The sequence below is a fragment of the Stenella coeruleoalba genome (genome assembly GCF_951394435.1).
Source record: "Stenella coeruleoalba genome assembly, chromosome: 5".
In the NCBI taxonomy this organism is placed as follows: Eukaryota; Metazoa; Chordata; class Mammalia; order Artiodactyla; family Delphinidae; genus Stenella; species Stenella coeruleoalba.
The window spans coordinates 132,353,837-132,375,761 of record NC_137150.1 but is presented as its reverse complement, the minus strand read 5'-3'; the positions used below and the strand labels follow the sequence as shown (position 1 = coordinate 132,375,761).

Sequence of the window (21,925 nt, the reverse complement as noted above, 5' to 3'; positions counted from 1 at the left end):
ACAGCATCACTTAAATGTATAACTGGACTCAGTATTTGGCAAAGTGTCCGGTGAAGTATAACTACATTTTTTTTTAGAGGTGGGTGAAGGAATGCTTCCTAGATAAAGTGGAATTTGAAGCCGGCTTTTTGATAATTTAAATACCAAAGGCTAGGGGAGGTATGGGGATATTAAAGATTAATGTGACCTAGGCTGTTTTGGAAAAGAGCAAGTATGCCTGACAGGCCAAAGTAGACGATTTGTGGAGGAAGCGGAGGTTTAGGGTGAAAGGTACGTTGCTGACAGAATGTGAAGGATGTTTACTATCTAGTAAGGGATTTAGGGTTGCTGTTTCAGCGGCCTGCAAGATGCCGACATGATGAATGCCTTTTGAAATCTTAACCTGGTGTTAGCATGCAGCATGGATTGGCACAGGGAGAGATTGGAGGCTTAAAGCAGTTGAAATGCAAGGGCCAGCTTTAATCCATTAGTAGTGGGTTTAAAAAGGTCTCAGCTGAGCAAGACGGAGGCTTTTCCTGACTCAGTGGGAAATTGTGGATGAGTTAAAAATGTTTGCTGTGGGTGTGGGAAAAGAAATAGTAAAAGATGATTTGAGAAGTATTGCAAGGGAAGAATTGGTAGACCTAAGGTATGAGTCAGCTATTGGATTTGAAAGAAATAGTCAGATTTGAGCTTTTGTGCCAGGTGACTGAGATAATAATTATGTATGATATACAGAAATAGGGAATGCAGGTGGGAGGAGGAGGGTTTTTAGGGGAACTGATTATTTTTGACTCTAGGAAGCTGCTTCATATTTTCCAGATCTCTTGAGAACCAACTGTGTACGATGAAATCGAACAAGGAAGGTCAGGAAAAGTGAGAACTGAGAAAGGACCATTTACTGTTGGGTTAAGAAATTGAAGCAAGTACAAGGTTTTTGAAGCCACCTTCTGTGACCTCTTCTATCTTCTACTTTCATATAACGGGTTTCCTACTCACCCAGTAACTCAATTAATGTCCTCCCCAAAGGTGGAGCCTCTGTGTTATATAGGTCGTCATCTCTGAAGTGATGGCGCTCTGTAGCTCTTCTCATTCATCAAATCACAATCCCGGGCTTTTCCTACCCCAGCCCTCCCTAGACAGGCAGAGGTGCATTAACTTGAAAACAAGGGTCGTATCAGTCTACTTTTGTGATATTCCTAAAATAATGAGTTTACCTTTAAACTTGAATTTGAGTGGAAATGGCCAGTGAAGATTTGGAGATGTAGGTTTAGGTATGGTGCTCATTGAGGTGATCATTAAAACCAGAGTAAATGGAGTTGATGAGGGAGTAGCATAAAGGAAAAATTCCTGAGGACCAAAGACTTCTACCTGTAATAAGCATACACATAGAGAAGAGGGTTTACTGAAGAGATAAAAAGAATCATAAAGTCCAAAGGAGAAAAGATAGGAAAGTTTCAAGATGATGACTGTCAGTTGTGTGAAATAGTATCAGAAAGGTCAGGAAAAGGAAGGGCTGAGGAAGGGCTATTGGCAGGGTTGCTGTGTTCTTTTCCGGAGGAGGGCATCTGGCAAAAGAGGCTAGTTTACTTGCCAAGCTCTGTGCCTGTTTGGAGGAAGGAACATCTTTTACTAAATTGCTCAGTGATACTGTATGAATTAGCTGTGGCTGCAGCCTTTGGGTTAGTTGGTGAGCTTGGAATGGGAGAAATCAAAGGCTGTTTGCCAGGGTTGAGGCATGGAAATTGGTGAGGAAGGGGTGGGTAGCAGGTCTGCACTGCTGCTTTGGGAAGTTTGGCAGAGGGAGAAGGAAAGGACGGTAGAGAAACAATTGGGATCAAGTAGAAGTTCTTTTGCTAAAGAGAAGCCTGTGTGTCTTTGTAGACAGAAGAAAGGAGAGGGAGAGCCTGACCCCCACCTCCTTTCAGATTATGTTAAACTCTGACTCTGTCCAAATGAGTTCACTTCCATTTTCAAATTTGGAGCAATCATAATTTCAGTTTATGTATTCTTAATAATATTATGACCAAGAATTTTATCGCATTAATTTTTCAGTGTAGTTTGTTGTTTAAAATCATGTAATCATCCAAATGATACATAGTTACACTACTATTAACTAGACTTCCATGTATCAGTGTTTATTTCCTTGTGTTAAATGTATACTTATAAATAAAACAGCTGCAAACCTAAAAAAATCATTCAAAGTAGAGAGAATATTTGTGACAGCAAGTTTCTTAAAGTAGCAGTCAAAGAAATTGAGGCACAAGAGGAGCCTAGAAAAGGTTAGTTAGCATCTCTTTTTATAAAGCTGTCTGAAAGGATAATATATGACCAAGTCACAAAAATTCACCTGTCAGCCATGTTTTGGACTTGTATTTGCTCAGTCACAAGCAAATACTTATCAACTTATTGAAACACTGAATCTTTTGAAGTCTGCAGAAATCTTTATCTGGGCATATCTGATCTAGTAAACCTTCTTGTAGTTCTGTTTTGTCTATAAAAGCCATTGATGTAGTGTAGATTGAGAGCAGAAGGAAATGGGTAGTTCTTGACTATATCTATCTTTATACATCTGATTAAACTGAGTTTTAAAATCTCATAGCCTTAGAAGTCACTTCAGAGGGAGTCTGTGGCTAACGAGGTAGGATGGTAAATTTAAAAAACTAAAGAGCCTTAAAGCAGAATGACCTAAATCTTCTCAGTAAAGCTGGGGGGTGGGGGGAGTCATTATCCCCAGCACTCTTCTTTAGGGAAGTAGAATATGGTTTGAGAAGAACTAAGAACTTTTGAAGCAGTTTTGGGGAGGGAGGGGAGCATGCTAGGGAAACAACAGAAGTTTATCTTTCATATTTAGAATGAACTTTTGTTTTACTCTTCCATTATATTCATGGTGCCTCTTGTGTGCATTGCCAGGTTCAGTACTTCAAGGTGAAAAACACTGATTTTCTGAGCTTTGCCTGGGAAGGGTGTAATAGGACTATTTAGTTATAAGTAAAGTAAACTGTTTGGTGTGAAGTAAACCACTGTAACAGTCTTGAAACTGGCCTCGGGAATGGCCTGAGAACTAGAGAGCTCTCTCCTCTGTCCACGTGGCCAAGTACAGCTACTCCACAACTCCCTTCCTAGTTTGCATGTGGTTTTTAGTGCCACCTAGTCTCTGACTTGTCTCTGTGTCCCAATTCCAGATTGCCAGAAAAATCAAGTTTAGTCACACATCCACTCTTAAACGTTCATTCATGGCAATGGGGTGAGGGGCTTACACAGTGTAAATGTGACTTTTGGGTCTCGACCCTTCAGATGATGGGTGACAAATGGCTGTGAACTAAGATGATACCCCGTAAAGTGTTCATTACAGAGAGGTTTATCTGGTCTGTAATCTTTGTTCTTGATAGAAAGCTGCCTCAAGTGGGCTTAGAGTTTAACGAAATACTGACATGTAAAGTGAAATAATGCTTCCAAGAGGTTTGAACAGTTACCTATGAGAGTTTAGAGGGAGAAACAGTTAGTTGATAAACTAGTAAAATTTTGATAAAATTAAAGGTAGCGAGCTTCCCTGGTGGCGCAGTGGTTGAGAGTCTGCCTGCCGATGCAGGGGACCCGGGTTCGTGCCCCGGTCCAGGAGGATCCCACGTGCCACGGAGCGGCTGGGCCCGTGAGCCATGGCCGCTGAGCCTGCGCGTCTGGAGCCTGTGCTCCACAACGGGAGAGGCCACAACAGTGAGAGACCCGTGTACCGCAAAAAAAAAAAAAAAAAAAAATTAAAGGTAGCGATTGGGCAGGCCTCATGCATCCCTGCGTCCCCTGTATTGTTGTTACCTCCCAATTGTGTTTATTGTGATTATTCATTTTCACACATCAGTGGTTTTAGTTTTTTATAAACAATTAAAATAGTTCAAGCTTTAATGAATTGAGCCCATAATTGCATTAGAAGTGACTCCTTAATTTATGGATCTTGTTTTAGATATATTTTATTACTTTTTTCAAAAATGTAGGCGAACCTCCTTTGGACAAAACAGGTCATGTTAAGGACACCAGTCAAGAAGATGGAGTTATCATCAGTGAACACGGGGAAGATGAAATGGATATGGAAAGCGAGAAGGAGGAAGAAAAGCCAAAGGCTGCCGGAGCCTTTTCAAATGCTTTATCTTCTTTGAATGTTCTCCGTCCAGGTGTGTACTTGCAAATTCTCCTTAGAACTGAAGTAAGCCCTCAAGAATGAGCTGTCTGTAAAGATGGTCGTTAGGAAGGAGTTAGCAAAGTGGTGTTTCTTATGACATCCCTCTTTGAAGCCAGGTTGTTTCATTTTGCAAATACAGAAAGTAAGAAAACGAGAAACTTCCCAACTTCCCAAGTTCATTCTCAGACAGGCAGTTTTATTATCAAAGCAAATGTAGGGCTTCAAGTAAATGGTACTAAAGTCCTTTTTTTATGTATTTCAGATTAAGATTTTAACATTTTTAAGAACTGCTACCAAAGGCAAAATTGCTGCTAGTTTTATGTTCACACTTTTTTTTTCTTTAACTTTTTTATGGAAATAATTTGTAGATATATTCACTGGCTAATCAGCTTTTGAATAAATAAATTGCTTAGTAGCCAAATTTAAATTATGAAGAGTAACCATTTAATTCATTATAAAATCTAAAAATACTTATTCTGTGGGAATTCCCTAGCGCTTTCACTGCTGTGGGCCGGGGTTCAATCCCTGGTCGGGGAACTAATATCCCACAGGCTGCGCAGGGAGGCCAAAAAATAATAATAAATTTAAAAAAAATAAAATTCTTACTCTGGGTTTGTAAAGTTGTGAAAAGTCATGTATATAGTTCTAGTAGCATTCTAATTGGTACAGTCTATATGGGAAGCAGTTGGACAGTATGAATCAGTAGATTTCAAATGTTCTTAGTCTTTGACCCTGTAATTCCATAGCGAGAAATTTATCCAAGGAAATAATGTTTTTATTGCAACGTTATTTGCAATGAGCAACATTTAGAAAACGTCTAGCAGGAGAGGAATGGCTTAGTAAGTTAAGGTGCATTTACATGATGGGGTATTATATAGTTGTTTAAATAACAATTTGAAGAGTAGCAAGGCATTAATTTTTACTGTAGGTGAAAATGTCAATTAATTTGATTATGTAGTAGATTATGCTTTATTGAGTGAATGTTGTAAACCACTAAAAATTATGTTTATGCAAAACAACATGGGAAAAAGCTTATGTTTTAATATGAAGAAAAAATTAGATACAGAATTATATATTCAGTGTGCTTACAGGTCAACTGAAAACTATTTGCAAGAGAAATGTACTATAAATCTAATAGTGTTTTTTAGGGTGTAAGATTGTAGATACCTTTTTTGTTTTTATTTGTTTTCTGGTTTAGTAATAAATGTGATTTTATTGCTTTCGTTTACTTCTTAAAAATGAAAAAATATACCATTAAAATAAAACTGCTTTGGTGGATTTTCCCTTCCCCCGCTTCCTGTACATATTGCCATTATACATATTTCTTAGTTTCCCTAGCGACTTTTACTTTCATTTACACTAAACTAAAAATAAATCAGTTGTTTTGCAGCCACAGTTTGGGAAGGGGGCCGGGGATGCCAGCAGATAACATTAGAACATCACTGTGACAAGGTTGTCTTGACGAGATTCACTTATCTTTCATATTTTCAAGAAAATAGAAACTTTATTCCCTAATATTGCATAGTTTATAATCCTCACCATTTGTTTCCAGGAGAAATTCCAGATGCAGCTTTTATACACGCTGCAAGGAAAAAGCGTCAGATGGCCCGGGAATTGGGAGATTTCACTCCTCACGATAGTGAGCCTGGTAAAGGCCGCCTTGTTAGAGAAGATGAGAATGATGCCAGTGACGACGAAGACGATGATGAGAAGCGCCGTATAGTTTTTTCTGTGAAAGAAAAATCACAAAGGCAGAAAATTGCGGAGGAAATAGGTAACTTGATCTAATGGGACAGTAAGCCTGTTTCATTGCTATTAAATATAATTTGATACTACCATCAGATAAAAAGTACCTATACTTATTTAACTATGTTTAATGGTAGAGAACTGTTCTTGCTTGGGTGTAAGTGTCTTATTGGAAGTTTTTGAAAAGTGTAGCATGATTTTGGTAGCTAGTGTTTGTTGAGCACTGTGTGACCAGTATTGTGCTAAGCACGGAACATACATAAATATATGTAATTGGCTCTTCATTCTTAGGAGGCATTAGGTTTCCAGACGTTAGGAAACCCATCTGAGGTTTTAATTGTTACATTGATACTGCCTTTTGCTTAAGGTATGCTGTGTGTTAAAACAAGCAAAAGCAGAAGTATCAAATGCGGGAGAGATCATAATAGACATTTTAACTTTAGTAAGATTGAGTTATGCCAATAGTTTTGCTCGATTTTTGTGAAATATCATGGTAGCATCTCTTCCCTCGCTGTTTTTTGGAATTATTTACTTTGCTGCTTATGGCTATAGGTATTGAGGGGAGTGATGATGATGCTTTAGTAACTGGAGAACAAGATGAAGAGCTCAGCCGATGGGAACAGGAGCAGATAAGAAAAGGAATTAATATCCCTCAGGTAAGAACCAAAGAATTAAGCTTCAAAAATTAAAAAAAAAGAAATTAAAAAAAATTTTAGCTTATTTTGTTAAAGTAAAAACATATTGCACATTGAACTGATCCTTTGTCATTCATTCAAGTAACATAATGAGGAAAATTATATAAAGTTATGTATCCAGTAAGCTGTTAGAAGAAACTATATTATATTTTGCCTTTTACCATCCAAATGATGGAAGAATTTCTGGTTTCTTAGGTAACTGTTTCTCTAACTGGTCCTTCAGCCGGCAGCATCAGCATCATATGGAAGCTTGTTAGAAATGCAAATTCTCACCCTCCCGAGTGAGACCTAGTGAATGAGAAACCCTGGGGGTGGGGCCCTGCCATCTTGTTTAACAAGTCCTCTGGGTGATTCTGTTGCTCCTAAAGTTTGGAAACCACTGTGTAGAAAAGGTGTTTCTTTCCTATAGAGCTCATTTTTTTCTGACTTTAAAAATTATTTTGTAGAAGATGGATTTCTCAGGAATGCAAAAATCTTATTGTAGATGAAAAATATCTTCCTCGATAGTTGTAACAATTTATTTTATAGAAGTAAGTAGTACAGTGGAAATACCACATAAAATTTTTTTTGTTGCTCGTGTTTTGACACAATTTAATGTCCCTAACTCTAAACTTCTTTGTTATTGTTTTCCCGAAAGTTACTAGAAATGAATCCAGTAATCGCATAGGAATTAGAAATGAATCCAGCCCTACTTTTATCTGATTTTGAGGAGCTCTGCAATTACTTATTTTAGTTACATGCTATTTGGAAAATGGGTATAGTTTTTATTGTTAGTGGTTTTTTTGTTTGTTTGTTTAACACTAAAGGCATGGGATTTTTCTTTTCATAGTTTCAGCAACTAGTTTTAATATACATCCCATTTCTTTTCTAGGTTCAAGCAAGTCAGCCCACTGAAGTGAACATGTACTACCAGAACACTTACCAGACAATGCCTTACGGTTCATCCTATGGCATTCCTTATAGTTACACAGCCTACGGATCATCCGATGCCAAATCTCAAAAAACAGATAATACAGTCCCTTTCAAAACTCCCAGTAATGAGATGACTCCCGTTACTATTGATTTGGTAAAGAAACAGCTTAAAGACAGGTAGGGCAGATCAACTTCTTAAAGACCTGTCCTCTAGCTTTCCGTTCCCTCAGGCAACATGTAGTCTGGGGTAGCAGATGCAGAATATCGGCAAAGAAGATTCACTGGCCTGTCTTCAAAAGCTAAACAGAAGATGACTTCATACTTTGTTCTGCTACCTTCTTGGATTACTTCTGTGGAAGCCTCGAAAAGTTTTTAAAAATACCACTCCGTGATCTTGTTGAAGACAGTTCTGAATTTGCACCTCTTGGACTCTGAAAAAGTGTAGTCAAGATATGGGGGGAAAAACAAAACAGTGAGATTTTGGTTAGCCCACCAAATAACTTTATATGAAGTCTGTAAACTGCTGTTTTTTTGAGGAAAAGAGCAGTACAGATGAAAAGATCCACTCCAAGCATTTTTATATTCTAATAGTGGAACTAAATGCATTATTATAAATATTGCAAGAGTCCTGACAGCATAGACTTTCAGATGTAAATGTGTTATATTTATCCTTTTCTGTTCTTAAGGTTGGACTCCATGAAAGAACTGCACAAAACAAATCGACAGCAGCATGAGAAACATCTGCAAAGCCGAGTGGACTCCACCAGGGCTATTGAAAGATTAGAAGGGTCTTCTGGGGGTATTGGTGAACGGTATAAATTTTTGCAAGAAATGCGAGGGTATGTCCAAGACTTGCTTGAGTGTTTCAGTGAAAAGGTAAGAATGCAAAAATATTAATCTCTTTGAATAAGGCAAAATTAAGGAGGTCTAGATTTCTATATTTCTCAGAAAATATCCACTGAATTCAACTTTAGAAGTGATGAAAAGTCATGCTTCATTTTCTCCACTTCATTAACAACCTTCTATCTTGGGGTAATCTAGTGCCTTGTAGAAAACAAAAAAAGATAATTCAAAGCATATTTAAATAAGACTTTGGCAAATCCTGCCTTAATTTAATGGTAGATTATTGGCCTGTCCTGATTTATTAAAATATAAGGGACTCATGAAATTTTCTTTTTTATGGTTCAAATCTAAACTTGCCTTTAAACTGTTTCTACAAGTAATTCCAAATATGCATAAAGTTGCAATATTTTATTAGCTTTTTTTTACCCTAGATAAAGTTGATTGCCATTGCTGCTAATAGCTTTCATCTAAATAAGCCTGTGCTTTATCCATTTCAGAAACCATTCATTGGCCATAATTTCTGTTAAGGTCTCATTTCTTCCAAGTTCATTTTTTTTAGTATGACAGTCAGTTGGCACAATTCTTTGCATCCTATTGTACCATTTGTTTGCATTTTTTGTTAGCTGCCCGGGAATCCTTTTCTCAAACAGCCTTTTAATTGATTTTTCTTTAAGATAAATGTTATCGTTTGATGCATTGGTTTATAGGCATTTGTGGACTTCACAGCCTTTTCTTTAAGAAAAAGTAAAATCATGGTGCTTTTGAATATCCTGTTTCTATAAACTTGCAAGTGATACAGGATTAGAAGGCACATTTTCTGTTATTCTTGGCCATATGAATTAGCATAGAATCGGTAAGCATACAGTATTTTAACTTTTTATTATCTCCGTTGATTACTTCAGTATCTTAAGGCCAAAGGCTGGCTAAAGAACAGTGCCAAACTGTGTCTTCCAAATGGATCTTAATGGTTCCAGCCAGTCTGGTCAGATCCACCAAGTCTTCTCTGAAGGATTCATGTTCTTGTCCTTATCACCTGATTTCTGGAGAAGCAGCTACATTCTAAGCTGTGATATCCCTTGTGGCAGATCTGGGCCTTAGGGTGACAAATACAGGGGTGAGAAAGAAACATAGGTTTGACTGCAGAGGGGCTGGAGTCAAGAGGAGAAGTGGACATAAATGTCAGACCTGGCAGTTGTGTCCTTCCTACTAATAAAGCCCGTATGAGCCCGGGGGACATGGTGCCGAGAGCAGGTCTAATAACCTTTTGTGACTAGAGAAAGGATCTCTGTCTTAAACCATACTTTGTAAGTGAGATTTGTCCCCGTGGAGCTTTTTCTTGAAGTATCTGGGTCTTTGCTTTGGAACTTACTTGAGTAAACTTACACGCTTGTAATTGCAAACTGAACTCTTAAAAAATATCGACAGTAATATGATCAACTAGATTGTACCATTCTTGAGTTAAAGAGACTAGTAGAATATCTAGTTCATATAGTTGTCAATTGCTTACTATTTTAAAAACACTTAGTGTACTTTATCTCTCCTTGATTACCCTGTTCCTAGGGAAGTATCCCTCAGACTGTGCTGATACGTTTTTACAGAGTCACTTAGATAAATGTTTATGGAGCAGATCTTAAACCGTATCTATTATATAGTGACTACAGTTTAATTAAAAGAGAAGTAGATAATTCCCTTTTAAAGATGAGTATTTCATTTTGACAGTTTCATATGCATTTGATTTTATTGAGTCTGCTGCTGAGTTAATAATACCATAAGTTGTCATTTTGGAAATACTGAGGAATAATTGGATAGATTTGAATATTCATTCCAGTTATACTATAAAAATATTGTTTCAGGGTAAGACCATCAAAATAGAAACATTCTTTTGTTTTTTTCTCTTTTGTTATAAAAGTTCAAGTGGTTTTGAACTTAGATTTTTAATTATTTTGCAGATTATTTTAACTTTACATTGTTTTGTTTTCCTGCAGTCATCTTCCTTCTGTGTTCTTTGTCTTAAATTTAGCCTTGAAATAATGATAGTCAATAACAATTTCCAGTTTGGAGAGGGTAAAGAAATTGTCACGGTGCACTCTTGAGATAAATTAGTATCGTTAAGAAACATGAATGAGAGCCGAAAATGTGTTTTAGGGCTTTTATTCTCAGTAGAATTTTCTCTGGGCTTTGTTAAAAGGCATTTTAATTACCTAAACAGGAAAAGAACGTTATCGGAATTTTAACTATAAATTGAGTAATTAAGGTTCTGTCTGATGCAACCTCAGGCGTGCAGCTCTTATAGTAGAGGAGTGTTAATAATCTCCAGGACTAAAGGAATGCATAGGTACATTTGTCTTTAGTCCTGCACAGTTTGAAAAAATGAGGGGGTAGGTAAGTGTAAGTCACAATAATATGACAGTAATTGCTTCAAAAATCGATTCTAGTTAATTTTAGAGTCTGTGGGCTCAGCTCATATCACCAAGATAAATCAGTGCAGATTTGGGGACATTGTTGCCCATGGTGTGGCATATTAAAGAATAAAACAACTCCATCAGTTTGACCTTTCTGTGAACATTGGCTGCTTTTGCAATGGGATCATGCAAGTGTATAAAATTGCTTTTATTACAGACATCTTTGTATTCCACCTGCCTTTTTTTATTTTCCATTTACAGTCTGTTCAGTTCAGGACGCTGCTATAACACTTGGTGCCAGTGTTCCCAAACTCTAATGTGTTTTTTCATTTGCACTAACCATCAGGAAACTAGAATTTCTGGTTTCCTCAGGTATGTGTAGTGGTTGTTAGCGTTTGTGAGAGTTTCATAGCATTTGGTTATAGCATAGGTATTTATAAAGAGAACATTTTCTGGTTTTTCCTTTTAAGTTAGGTCTCATTCCGTAAGCTTTTTGTATTCCATATGAACCAAGTGAATGCTTAGCTGTGGCTATTAACCTGGAAAAATTTGTTGACTTTGTAAACTGACAATTTATGCAAAGAATTTTGTTATTTTACTTACAAATATGGAGAAATTTAAACATTTGACAGGAAGAGAAGAACTTTCTGAGTTTTAGATAGATTGATTTTAGACAGGTTAGTGGTAGCTAGAAATTTTATTCACCATATTAATTAATGTGAATGAATGCAGTTCACGTTTTAAATGTGTAATAAAGCCTTAAAGGTGCCATTGCATCTTTTGGTATTACACGGCAATAATGGTTTATTTTAAACTACAGAAATTGGCAAGGGAGATCATGCTGCTAGAAAGTTAAAAATGGACTTTTAAAAAGGACTTTCAAGTACTTTATTCTAAAAGAAGCACTAAAATTTCTGACAATTCTTTACTCGCTCTCTTTCCTAATGTTAAAGTGTTTAACCTAACCAAACTTTTGCTCCAATAACTAGGCACTGGACATTATAGCTCCATATACGGAATAAAAGAAGAAGTGGTGTTTCCCAGAAATCATAAAACTGAATTACTATTTGTGTTTCATTGAGAGTTCATGATTATTCTGTCCAGAGGGTACTTTTTCAGAAATCCGGAAATAATATGGAACCCTCAAATATATAAGCAGCTGAGGAGTTTGGTGTTACGGAGTGTGTTGTATTTTTACAGGTGCCACTGATTAATGAACTTGAATCAGCAATACATCAGCTGTACAAACAGCGAGCTTCCCGCCTTGTCCAAAGACGACAAGATGATATTAAAGATGAATCTTCGGAGTTTTCAAGCCATTCAAGTCAGTCCATCTTGAAGGTTTTTATTATTCATTAAACAACCTTGTTTACTTAGTGCATCCTAATTGAAAATTAGACGTCTCAGAGCATTTTTTCTTTTTAAAGAAACAAATTTCCTTGCTCTTGTGTCAGGTAGATCTAAAATTAGCATTGCTTGGATTGTGTTTAAGAAAATATAGCTTTGCGAAGGAACTCAAATCATGTACTAATATTCTATCGATCTTATTCTTCTTTGGGCATTCTTTCATTCTTTATAGTAAAGACATCATCAGTATTTTATCTTAAAACCAGTACCTATTTGGCCCTAACTGATTTTCCCCCCATTTTAACACCAATACAAACGCTGTTGTTGATCACAACAAAGGTTTTGAGTTAGGGGCTGGGAAATTCTGTATGGGAGAGGGGGCTTTATTACATAACAAATGGTACAACTCCAAGATGAGGGGAGTTTTGAGCTTCACCCCTTAGATAAAGCAAAATGTTTTGTATTTAAAATTTTTTTGTATTTTCTAGTTTGCCTCATATAGTGGGGTTTTTTTTTTAGTAAGTCAGTTGGTGCCTACACTTTTTGAAATTTTAGTGTAAAAATTTGGAGATTTAATTTATATTCCTTTCATTATGATATGTGTTATGGAAAACCAAAATTAATTGGAAACCTCTTATTAAATAGTTGAGCTGAAATTCTTTAACCAGACGTTTTAAACATTTTAATTCTGCTTTTTCATTGCCCTCTTATATTCTTGGGTGCTGTAATAGGAATTTTCCTACGTTGGATTTCTCATGGCTTCTTTTGTCATCTCTTCGGTCCCTATGTCAGCAGTTCTTAAGTGGAAGTGTACATCAGAATTACCCATGATATTAATTTAAAATGCGGATTTCTTGGTCCTGTCCCCAGAGATTCTTGCCAGGTCTTGGATGGTGTCCAGTAATCTGCATATTAAACAACCACCCCAGGTGTTCCAAGTGCAGAGGGCCCTGTTATTCTTTCTGAAAACAATGCTTTGTCATATAGCGTGTCCTCTAAATTAGAGAGACCTTGAATCCCTGAGAAAGCATTCTCCTGTGTGCTGGATGGGTTTTGGAGCATCGTAAAGAGGTGGTAACATGGCCGTCAGATGAGTCAGACTCAGATGTAAGCCACATGAATGGCTTTGACCTTCTGTTTTTGCCGTACACGTTTAAATTGGATTAGTGCCATTTGGGGCACCTAAATAACTAATGCATCCCGCCCAAATCACTTTTGATCCAGACAGAACCAGATTTCTGGGGCAAATTACAGGTAATCATTGTACCTATGACGGGAAGTAATTTCCTTTTAAGTTAAACGGTTGGGTGAGCCATGCATTTCATCAAATGCTTTTTCCTGCCTATAATCTGTTCTTTACAATTTGGAGGTATTTACTTATATGGAATTTGAAGTAAGGGTTGAATGATGGATGTTAATTAGATTGATAGCTGCAAAGAAGTGAAAGGTAATGAGAAAGTGAAAAGTATTTTCCTAGAGGGAGTATTCATTAATTGCCAAACATTTGAGAAAAATTGCATGGGGTACTGAAGTATCGATTCTTTTTCTGATCTTTTTTTAAAGAAACAAAAATACAGCCAGAAATTCATTTGTTTAGATTTGTAAACACTTATCACAGTTACTGCATATAATTCTGACCGAAGTGAGGGAGGCTCTCGCTCGAGTCATCTACTCTCTTATATCTCCCTCAATATATATTTTACAAAATCTGTAAATATAATAACATTTTAAGTATTTATTATAGTAGAGAATTTTCTTTAAAATATTTCTTTAATGAAGGGTAGCTCTTAAAGAGGCAGGAATCATTTCTGTAGTTTGGGACTTTTTAGCCAATTCATCTATGGTGTGTAGTGGAGTTCCAGTTGAGGTAGAGCTGGGGCATTTTGTTTACTGATCTTTTTTTGTAATTTGAACTCTGGAACATACTTCCTAATATCCAAGCTATTTTGGAATATGAATGAAAAATTCAGTAAAAGAGTCAACTTTTAAAAATAGTAAGATCTAGGATAGTTAGGATACACCGAAGTGGATACCAGCTCATTTTTGGTTTTATTTTTCCTGTTGTTGCTATCAGTGAGACATCTTTGATATCAGGAAAAAAACTATGGAAAAGCCTTAAATTGACGTCTTTCATTTTGCACGTGATCTCCCCCTCCCCCGCCACCACCCTTTGGGTTTTGTGCTTCTCGTTACTATCCCACGTAATACAGAATATCTCCGTAGCGGAGAACTTAAATGTAGACATGAGGAAGCGTCACAGACAGGTGTTTGCCCCACTCTTCCTTCTACCCTAGGCAAGAGATTCGAAGATTCTTCTCTGGAGAAAGAGAGTGGGTCCAGAGAAAAGACTATAACATCTGGGGGCCCCAACAGAAAGTTGACTTGTACCCGGGATCTGATGGAGATGCCCCTGCTAGACAGCTCCCACCTACATCCACGAAACTTCCAGTCTCATTCTTACGTAGGAGGTAGTTAATGATCATGGTGATCAACACAAGCAGTTAGAACCAAAGGGACTGAGGAAACAAAGACAATGCAGGTGACGGGAGAAAATTTAAAACATAATTGCTGTCCTCAGGGAGATGTTGGAAGGGATCCTACGCGTAGCACAAGTAGAGGATGCTATAGAAAAGGAATGTTCTAAGAAGAATAGCTGTATCTCAGAAACTAAACATGTGGTAAGTGAAATATAAATTTAAATAGGAAGGTTGAAAGCTAAAGCTAGAAAATTGCCCTAGAAATTAAAAAAAGAGAGATGGGAAATAGGGGAAAAAAGAAATAAGGGAATTGTGCTTTGAAAGTAGGGTTTGAGAAAGCACAACTTGGTCCTATCAGATATGATTTTCAGTCTATATGTTGATTCTGCCCTTGTTCTTAAAATAGTAATAGAGAATAAATTTCTACAAAGAAAAATTAGAATGAAATAGAATAAATGATTAAACTCCTGCAACAAAGCTGTTTTTTCATCCTTCCTACTTGTGTCTCTGCTGTCATATCATTCAACATGTGATGCCTAAGTTCGTCCTTAAAAAAGTAATGTATTATTTTTCCCTTTACACAAGTAATTTAGATTTTTAATTTATTTGGTCATCATGATAGCATAAACTAGTTCTGTTACTTAGACATAAGAACAGGGATTAAGCCCATTTGCATTTGTGTAGTGTTGTTGAACTCTCCATTTATTTTTCTCTTCCTTTTCGTGGGAACACAGATTAATACTGAGATTTGCTCTAAACTAGAAAACTGTCCAGTTTATCGGTTACTGCAGAATCCTGCTGTTGAGATTAGAAAGCAGTCTATCATTATGGCTTATTCTGTGCAAACTCTTTCCTCAAGATTGCTGAAGGAAGGCTTTTAATTTTAACCATCGTTGTTTTACAGATAAAGCTCTGATGGCGCCAAATCTTGATTCCTTTGGACGAGATCGGGCACTGTATCAAGAGCACGCAAAACGTCGGATTGCAGAACGGGAGGCCAGAAGGTAATTCTACAGACGCTTGCTGTTGGTTTGTTTGTGAAGGGAGGAGTCTCTTTTATCTGGTTTGGGAACTTGATATTTGTTATTTAGGACTCGTCGTAGACAAGCCAGAGAGCAAACCGGTAAGATGGCAGATCACCTTGAAGGCCTGTCCAGTGATGACGAAGAAACATCTACAGATATTACAAATTTCAATCTGGAAAAAGGTTAGACATTTATTTGGAAATGAGATTCACTGTCAATGTGCTTTCTCCCTGGCTGTGGTTTCTACCATGAAATCATTTGAAGTTTTGTGGCCTCTGCTTTAGAACTAGGCACTCTGGTTTAATTATTAAAACTCGCACCCATTTTTATTGAGGAGTTCTCAAAATTAGGGGTAACACTTTGTTGTGGGGTTCATCTAGTACTTGCATTATAAATGATATCACTCTTTGAATCACAGAATTTTAAAAGTGACAAGAAAATGTTTCAGATCCCAGGGGCAGCCCTAATGCAGCCTGTCTGGTCTAGAAAGGTAAAGGTTGGCAGTAGGGCATTCAGCCCTGAAGGGAATTCCTGATTTGGGGAGCCCCGAATAATTCAGTCAAGAGGAATAGTTAGTTCTGTTACATGAAGACCTTTCCAGAAGGATCCCCCAGTAAAAGTCTTTATTTCCCACCACTGGCTGTGATTACTTCTAATTATAGTGACTGCGAGCCCTTTGGAACTTAGTTGGATAAGCTTATTTTTTTCTCCCACTCTTTTTACAGTGAACATTTCCAAACATACGGAAAACTGGAAGGAATAGCACAGTGATCACCCATATACACCTGTCACCCATATTCAGCAATTCTTACTGTCGTTTAGCCAAGTTTGCTTTGGATTTGTGTGTGTTTTGCTGAAACATTTGAAATTAACTTACGGACATCGTGGCACTTCCCTCTAAAAACTTTAACATCTTTAATGTCTTCTTTAAAAAAAAAAAAAAAAAAGGATGCTTTTCTACCTAACTGCCACACTGTTGTCACACCTGCGAAAATTACCTAGAAGTTTTAGTATCATGTCTGCATTCAGTTTTCCTCCGTAACAGCCCCCCGCCACCCCGCCCAGAATTCCTGGGACCGTTTCTGTTACTCTGTATCTTCTAAACCTGGATCCACACAAGGTCCTGCATCGCACTTGGTTGTTACATCTTTTTATGTAGAATTAGTGAATATCATGATACCTTATACACATACACACACCCCTTTCTTTATTTGTTTAAGGCATTAACTTCCTGAAGAGACCAGGCCACTTATCTTGTAAAACGTCCTACATTCTAAATTTGTCTGTTTCCTCATGGTTTTAACTTGTTCTTCCAGTCGCTATATTTCTTGTAAACTGGAAGTTAAGTCTTGATTAGATTCAGGTTAAAGCTTTTTTGGCAAGAATACGTCACACCAGGTGCTGTTACCAGCATGATACCAGACGGCAAGTGTTAGGTTGCCCACTATTAGTGGTGTTAAGATGGGTCTTGAGAAGCAGGTTGTCACGACTTGGTCTCCTCGTTATAAAGAGTCTGCTGTTCCAAGTCATATGGAGCGTTAAATAACCTTTTACTTAAAGATCCTAGTATCCACTGCTGATTCCTGTCTATGTCAGTTATTGCAATCACCAACAGAAGATGAGATGTGATTGGTCACTGATAATGATACTACACATCCGTTATTTACGTGGTGATTTGTGGGCTGAAGAGCTGGATAACAGAGTTTGTGCTTCTGCAGTTACTCACAGTTACTCTTCCATGGTGCTTGAAATTTGAACTGAGTTTTTGGGGACAGGTGTTATTTAGACTGTGGTGACAGATAATAGTACATATTGGAACTATGCAGAACGGAGACTACCTGCACTGTGGTTTGCATGATAGACATTTGGAACCTAAACTTACCTCTGGTTCTTTTCTTTTAAGTTGCAGTTAACAATTATTCCTTTGCTAATGAGCCTATCTTATTGATACTCAAGCTACAAAGAAAACACTGAAAATATTTGAACTGTGTTTTTTGTACTGCATACTAAGTTTTGATTCTCTGTGGGGTTTTGTTGTTGTTGTTTTTAGATCGCATTTCAAAAGAGTCCAGCAAGGTATTTGAAGATGTCCTTGAAAGTTTCTGTTCAATCGATTGTATTAAATCCCAGTTTGAAGCATGGCGTTCAAAATACTACACATCCTACAAGGATGCTTACATCGGCCTTTGCTTGCCAAAGTTGTTCAACCCTCTCATAAGGCTGCAGCTTCTCACTTGGACTCCTCTTGAGGTGAGTGGCTTCTATCACTGTTGAAAAGCAATATACTGGACTTCCCTGGTGGCGCAGTGGTTAAGAATCCATCTGCCAATGCGGAGGACATGGGTTCGAGCCCTGGTCCGGGAAGATCCCACATGCCAGGGAGCTACTAAGCCCATGTGCCACAACTGCTGAGCCTGAGCTCTAGAGCTCGCAAGCCACAACTACTGAAGCCCGCGCACCTAGAGCTCATGCTTCGCTACAAGAGAAGCCACCACAATGAGAAACCCATGCACCACAATGAAGAGTAGCCCGCACTTGCTGCAACTAGAGAAAGCCCGCACACAGCAAGACCCAGTGCAGCCATAAATTTAATTAATTAATTTTAAAAAAACAAAAGCAACACTTTCTTCTAAAAGAAAAAAAAAAGCAATATACCATGATGCCTTGGGCAGTTGTAACCTCAAAGCTAGAGATGTAAGCCTCAGCAAAGTGTTTTTCAGGGGAGATAGGTCACCCACAGGGCTATAATTGACACATTATCACTGGGCATAATCTTACGATCTTTCCTTTTATGTTCTGTCCCTTCTCAAGAGAACTGCCTCTTGCTTTTCGATTTTTATACAGTGTCTTTCTCAGTCAACTAAAATTACATGTAGTGACTCTGAGATATGAACATGAATGAATAAGAACTTGGTTCTTTGATTCCAGAAAAACAGAACATCATGGGAAAGCTCAATGAGGAAGATGTGAAATGGGACCCTGAACTAAGTCAGTGGTGATGGAAATCAGGAGGATGAGATGAACTGATAGATTTAAGAGGTGGAATCAATAGGACCTCTTTGCCTGTTACATAAGGGAGGAAACTCAAATTGTCTGTTTACATGTAGTGGTCATGCTTATGATACGGTTTTGGAAGTTACCAACATATGGATGGAGCCGTGGGCATGAATGAGATGGGCTGGGTTGAATATGTGAACTGTAACGAAAAGAAGACTGAGGTTGAAGCCCTGAAAACAAGAGGAAAGAAATCTAAGCTCTGGGAACCATTCAGCTCCCAGCTCCTGATTGCTCTTTGCCAGACCTTGTGGAGTCCCACCCTGTGCATGTGTTTCTCAGTGTCCAGCAGAGACTCGGGGACACTCATGTGCATCTGGGAGCTCTCCTTCTGTGTAGCTCCTTCCTCTGCCCCACAGCTTCTAGCGTTCCAGCCTTCCTGAGCTTAGATTGTCTACTAACTCAGCAGGACTGCTCTGCTTGCAGTTGCCTACCCTGATCTCCTCTTCTGACCAGGAGCTCACCTCATTTGATTCCGTTCTTTCAGGGGTCATAGTCCTATACTGCCTGTGGTCCATTGTCTGAAAATAGATGTTTCATATATTTGTCCAGTTTTTAGTTTATGACTGAAGGCTAAATCCAGTTCCTGTTACTCTTTTCATGACTGGAAGCAGAAATAGCCACTATTTTAAATGTTTGGGTAACCTTTTAACTATTTTCTAGGCAAAATGTCGTGACTTTGAGAATATGCTGTGGTTTGAATCTTTGCTGTTTTACGGTTGTGAAGAGCGAGAGCAAGAAAAAGATGATGTAGATGTTGCACTGTTACCTACCATTGTGGAAAAGGTGATTCTCCCTAAACTAACAGGTAGAGATTACTGAATTGAACATTCAAACACATTGGGTTTTTCAAATCTATTTTTAGGAGTTTTTAATCAGAACATGTTTTCTCATAGAAATTATATTATTAATAATAAAGTTACCACCAGACCCAGAGATGGCTAAAGGGTACCTATCTTTTAACTTGGGACTTAAAGACCATCTTGAGGAGGGCCTGGAATTGGGGGCAGTAATTGATCCACAGGCAAATTTCAGGCTCTTAAGAACTGCCTGAAGCAGAACTGAGTACATAGTTTCAGGGGGGATATGCCTTTTTCTGGGGAGCAGTTTCATTACTTTCATCCATTTCTCACAAACAAATTAGGAATTGTTGACCTATTTAAAATATTGATATTAAAAATAAAGCTCAAGTTCAGGTGGAAATTCTTGTTGCTGGCACAGCATCTCCTAGGATACAGAAATCCTGCTTTCCCGAATCTTTATTTTCACCAAGAAGCAGAAAATCGTAGGAATCTGTCCCCTCGCCACATGCGCCTAATCTTCAACATTCCCGCGGTTAAGAGGACAAAGAAGACTGAAGCTTACACTCTAGAGGAAGAAAAATGTCATGATTGGCGTTTCTAAGTTGGGGACTGCTTGACGTCAGATTCAAGTCAGCAGCAGTTTACTTCTGTATCTCAGTACATTCTGCTTTTTTTTTTCCCTTAATAGTGATAGCTGAAAATATGTGGGACCCCTTTTCTACAACACAGACTTCAAGAATGGTTGGAATTACTCTAAAATTAATAAATGGGTATCCTTCAGTAGTGAATGCAGAAAACAAAAATACACAGGTAATTTAATTATTATCTATGAAAGGTTTTTTAAATTTTTTTTAATTTATTATTTTGTCTTCTCCTTTCCCTTTGAAAATGAGCAAGAGTTGAGAGAATGAGTGGTTATATTCTGAGCCAGCAAGAAAATCTGATTCTCCCACTTAAGGCATCTGTCCTTTATAGCCTGAAATATACAAAATTTGAGATAGTAGTTTTTAGTTTCAGAATATCGATTGGGAAAGATGATGTAATTAGTCTAGATAGCCTCTCGTTTGTACTGTTTTCACCCTCCTCACCACCCCACCCCCATTCTCAATCGGACTAATCACACATCCCTTGAAGACCTGTATTTTTTTCGGGAAAAGAAAAACTACTGGAATGGGTAACAATTGATAATTTAAATGCTGAAACATTTAGATAGCATGTAAAATAATGAGGTATTGTTTTATAAAGTTTCAGAACTTCAGATTGCCACTGCCTGCACTGAACATTCTTATGAGCTATTTAGATATGAAAAAGTACTCCTTATCATTGTTTTATTTTCACTGACCTCATTTTGAGAGGAACCAGATTATAGGTCTGGTCTTAAATCTTTATATAGTAGATTAAGAGGTTGGAAGATTTCTAAATGGCTTCATTGCTTGGTAATTCATGAGGGCTGAACGAAGAGTAAGTAGTAAATATTAAAGACCTTAGAACTGTCAGTGGGGAAAGTTAAAAAATTTGAGATGCTGTTCACTCAAAATTGAATACTCTGTATGATTTGGAATATTGCTTATTTTTATTTACTAAAATTTAACTTTTATCATAACCCTTATTAAAATGCATGATCTGTTTTTAACTCCTTAGGTGTACCTAAAAGCACTTCTATTGAGAATGAGAAGAACTTTAGATGATGATGTATTCATGCCCTTGTATCCCAAAAAGTAAGTAACTCCTAAGAACATTAAAGATGATAATATTCTCCATTATTTTTCAGAGAAGACTTCTTAAACTCCGGAAAACTAAGCATAGCTTGAAATACAAGCTTTACCTACATAGTATAAACGTGTAGCCCAAAGAGAGTGGCTCAGTGGGGAAATTGCTCCCTTATGCAGCATAACCCTTAGTGTCTCACAGTAAATTGCCGTTACCTTTTAAAATTACCTTCTGGAATACAGTTGTTTGAAAATTTGAAGAATTAGTTAACTTCTTATGTTCACCCCTTTTACTTACAGAAATCTTCTAGGAATCAGATGGCATTTATCACACAACTTTGATCATGATGTGTTTCTCTTTTTTTCTTAGTGTCTTGGAAAATAAAAATTCTGGGCCTTACTTGTTTTTTCAACGACAGTTTTGGTCTTCAGTTAAGGTACGTGTCTGTAGGCTATCTAAAAGACTTCAGATTTTGTTTGACTTCATACAAACTAATTTTATTCCAAAAGTTTATTCAGGTTTGATGTTTGCAGAGGTGAAAATGTATTCTGAGTTCCAGTAAGGTCCAAACTAGCCAACAAGATGCCTTACTAAACCACAGCAAGGAGAGTACCAGATACTCTCTAAGTTGCGGAAATATAGCACTGAATTAAGATAGAAGTAGAGCCTTCATGGCGTTTATAACCACGCTCAATTGGCAGTAGCAAATAAGTAATCTCAGGTGTGATGAGTTTTGAAAAAAAATTCAAAGTTGT

The 21,925-nt window shown here is 37.5% G+C and overlaps 1 protein-coding gene across 3 annotated transcripts in view; it reads left to right on the top strand.

Moving 5' to 3' along the window:
* Positions 1-21,925, top strand: part of PAXBP1 (PAX3 and PAX7 binding protein 1) — a 34,416-nt gene that overhangs the window by 2,877 nt on the left and 9,614 nt on the right. For 2 of the 3 annotated variants that reach the window (XM_079922740.1, XM_079922739.1), the window contains exons 3-15: positions 3,972-4,148; positions 5,709-5,930; positions 6,455-6,558; positions 7,469-7,686; positions 8,196-8,385; positions 11,955-12,078; positions 15,483-15,582; positions 15,670-15,785; positions 17,654-17,853; positions 19,321-19,465; positions 20,149-20,270; positions 21,102-21,178; positions 21,540-21,606. In XM_079922740.1, the coding sequence (XP_079778866.1) occupies positions 3,972-4,148; positions 5,709-5,930; positions 6,455-6,558; positions 7,469-7,686; positions 8,196-8,385; positions 11,955-12,078; positions 15,483-15,582; positions 15,670-15,785; positions 17,654-17,853; positions 19,321-19,465; positions 20,149-20,270; positions 21,102-21,178; positions 21,540-21,606 (1,862 nt within the window). Of the gene's footprint in view, positions 1-783; positions 846-3,971; positions 4,149-5,708; positions 5,931-6,454; positions 6,559-7,468; positions 7,687-8,195; positions 8,386-11,954; positions 12,079-15,482; positions 15,583-15,669; positions 15,786-17,653; positions 17,854-19,320; positions 19,466-20,148; positions 20,271-21,101; positions 21,179-21,539; positions 21,607-21,925 lie in introns of all 3 variants that reach the window. The other variant, XM_079922741.1, reaches the window with a different exon arrangement.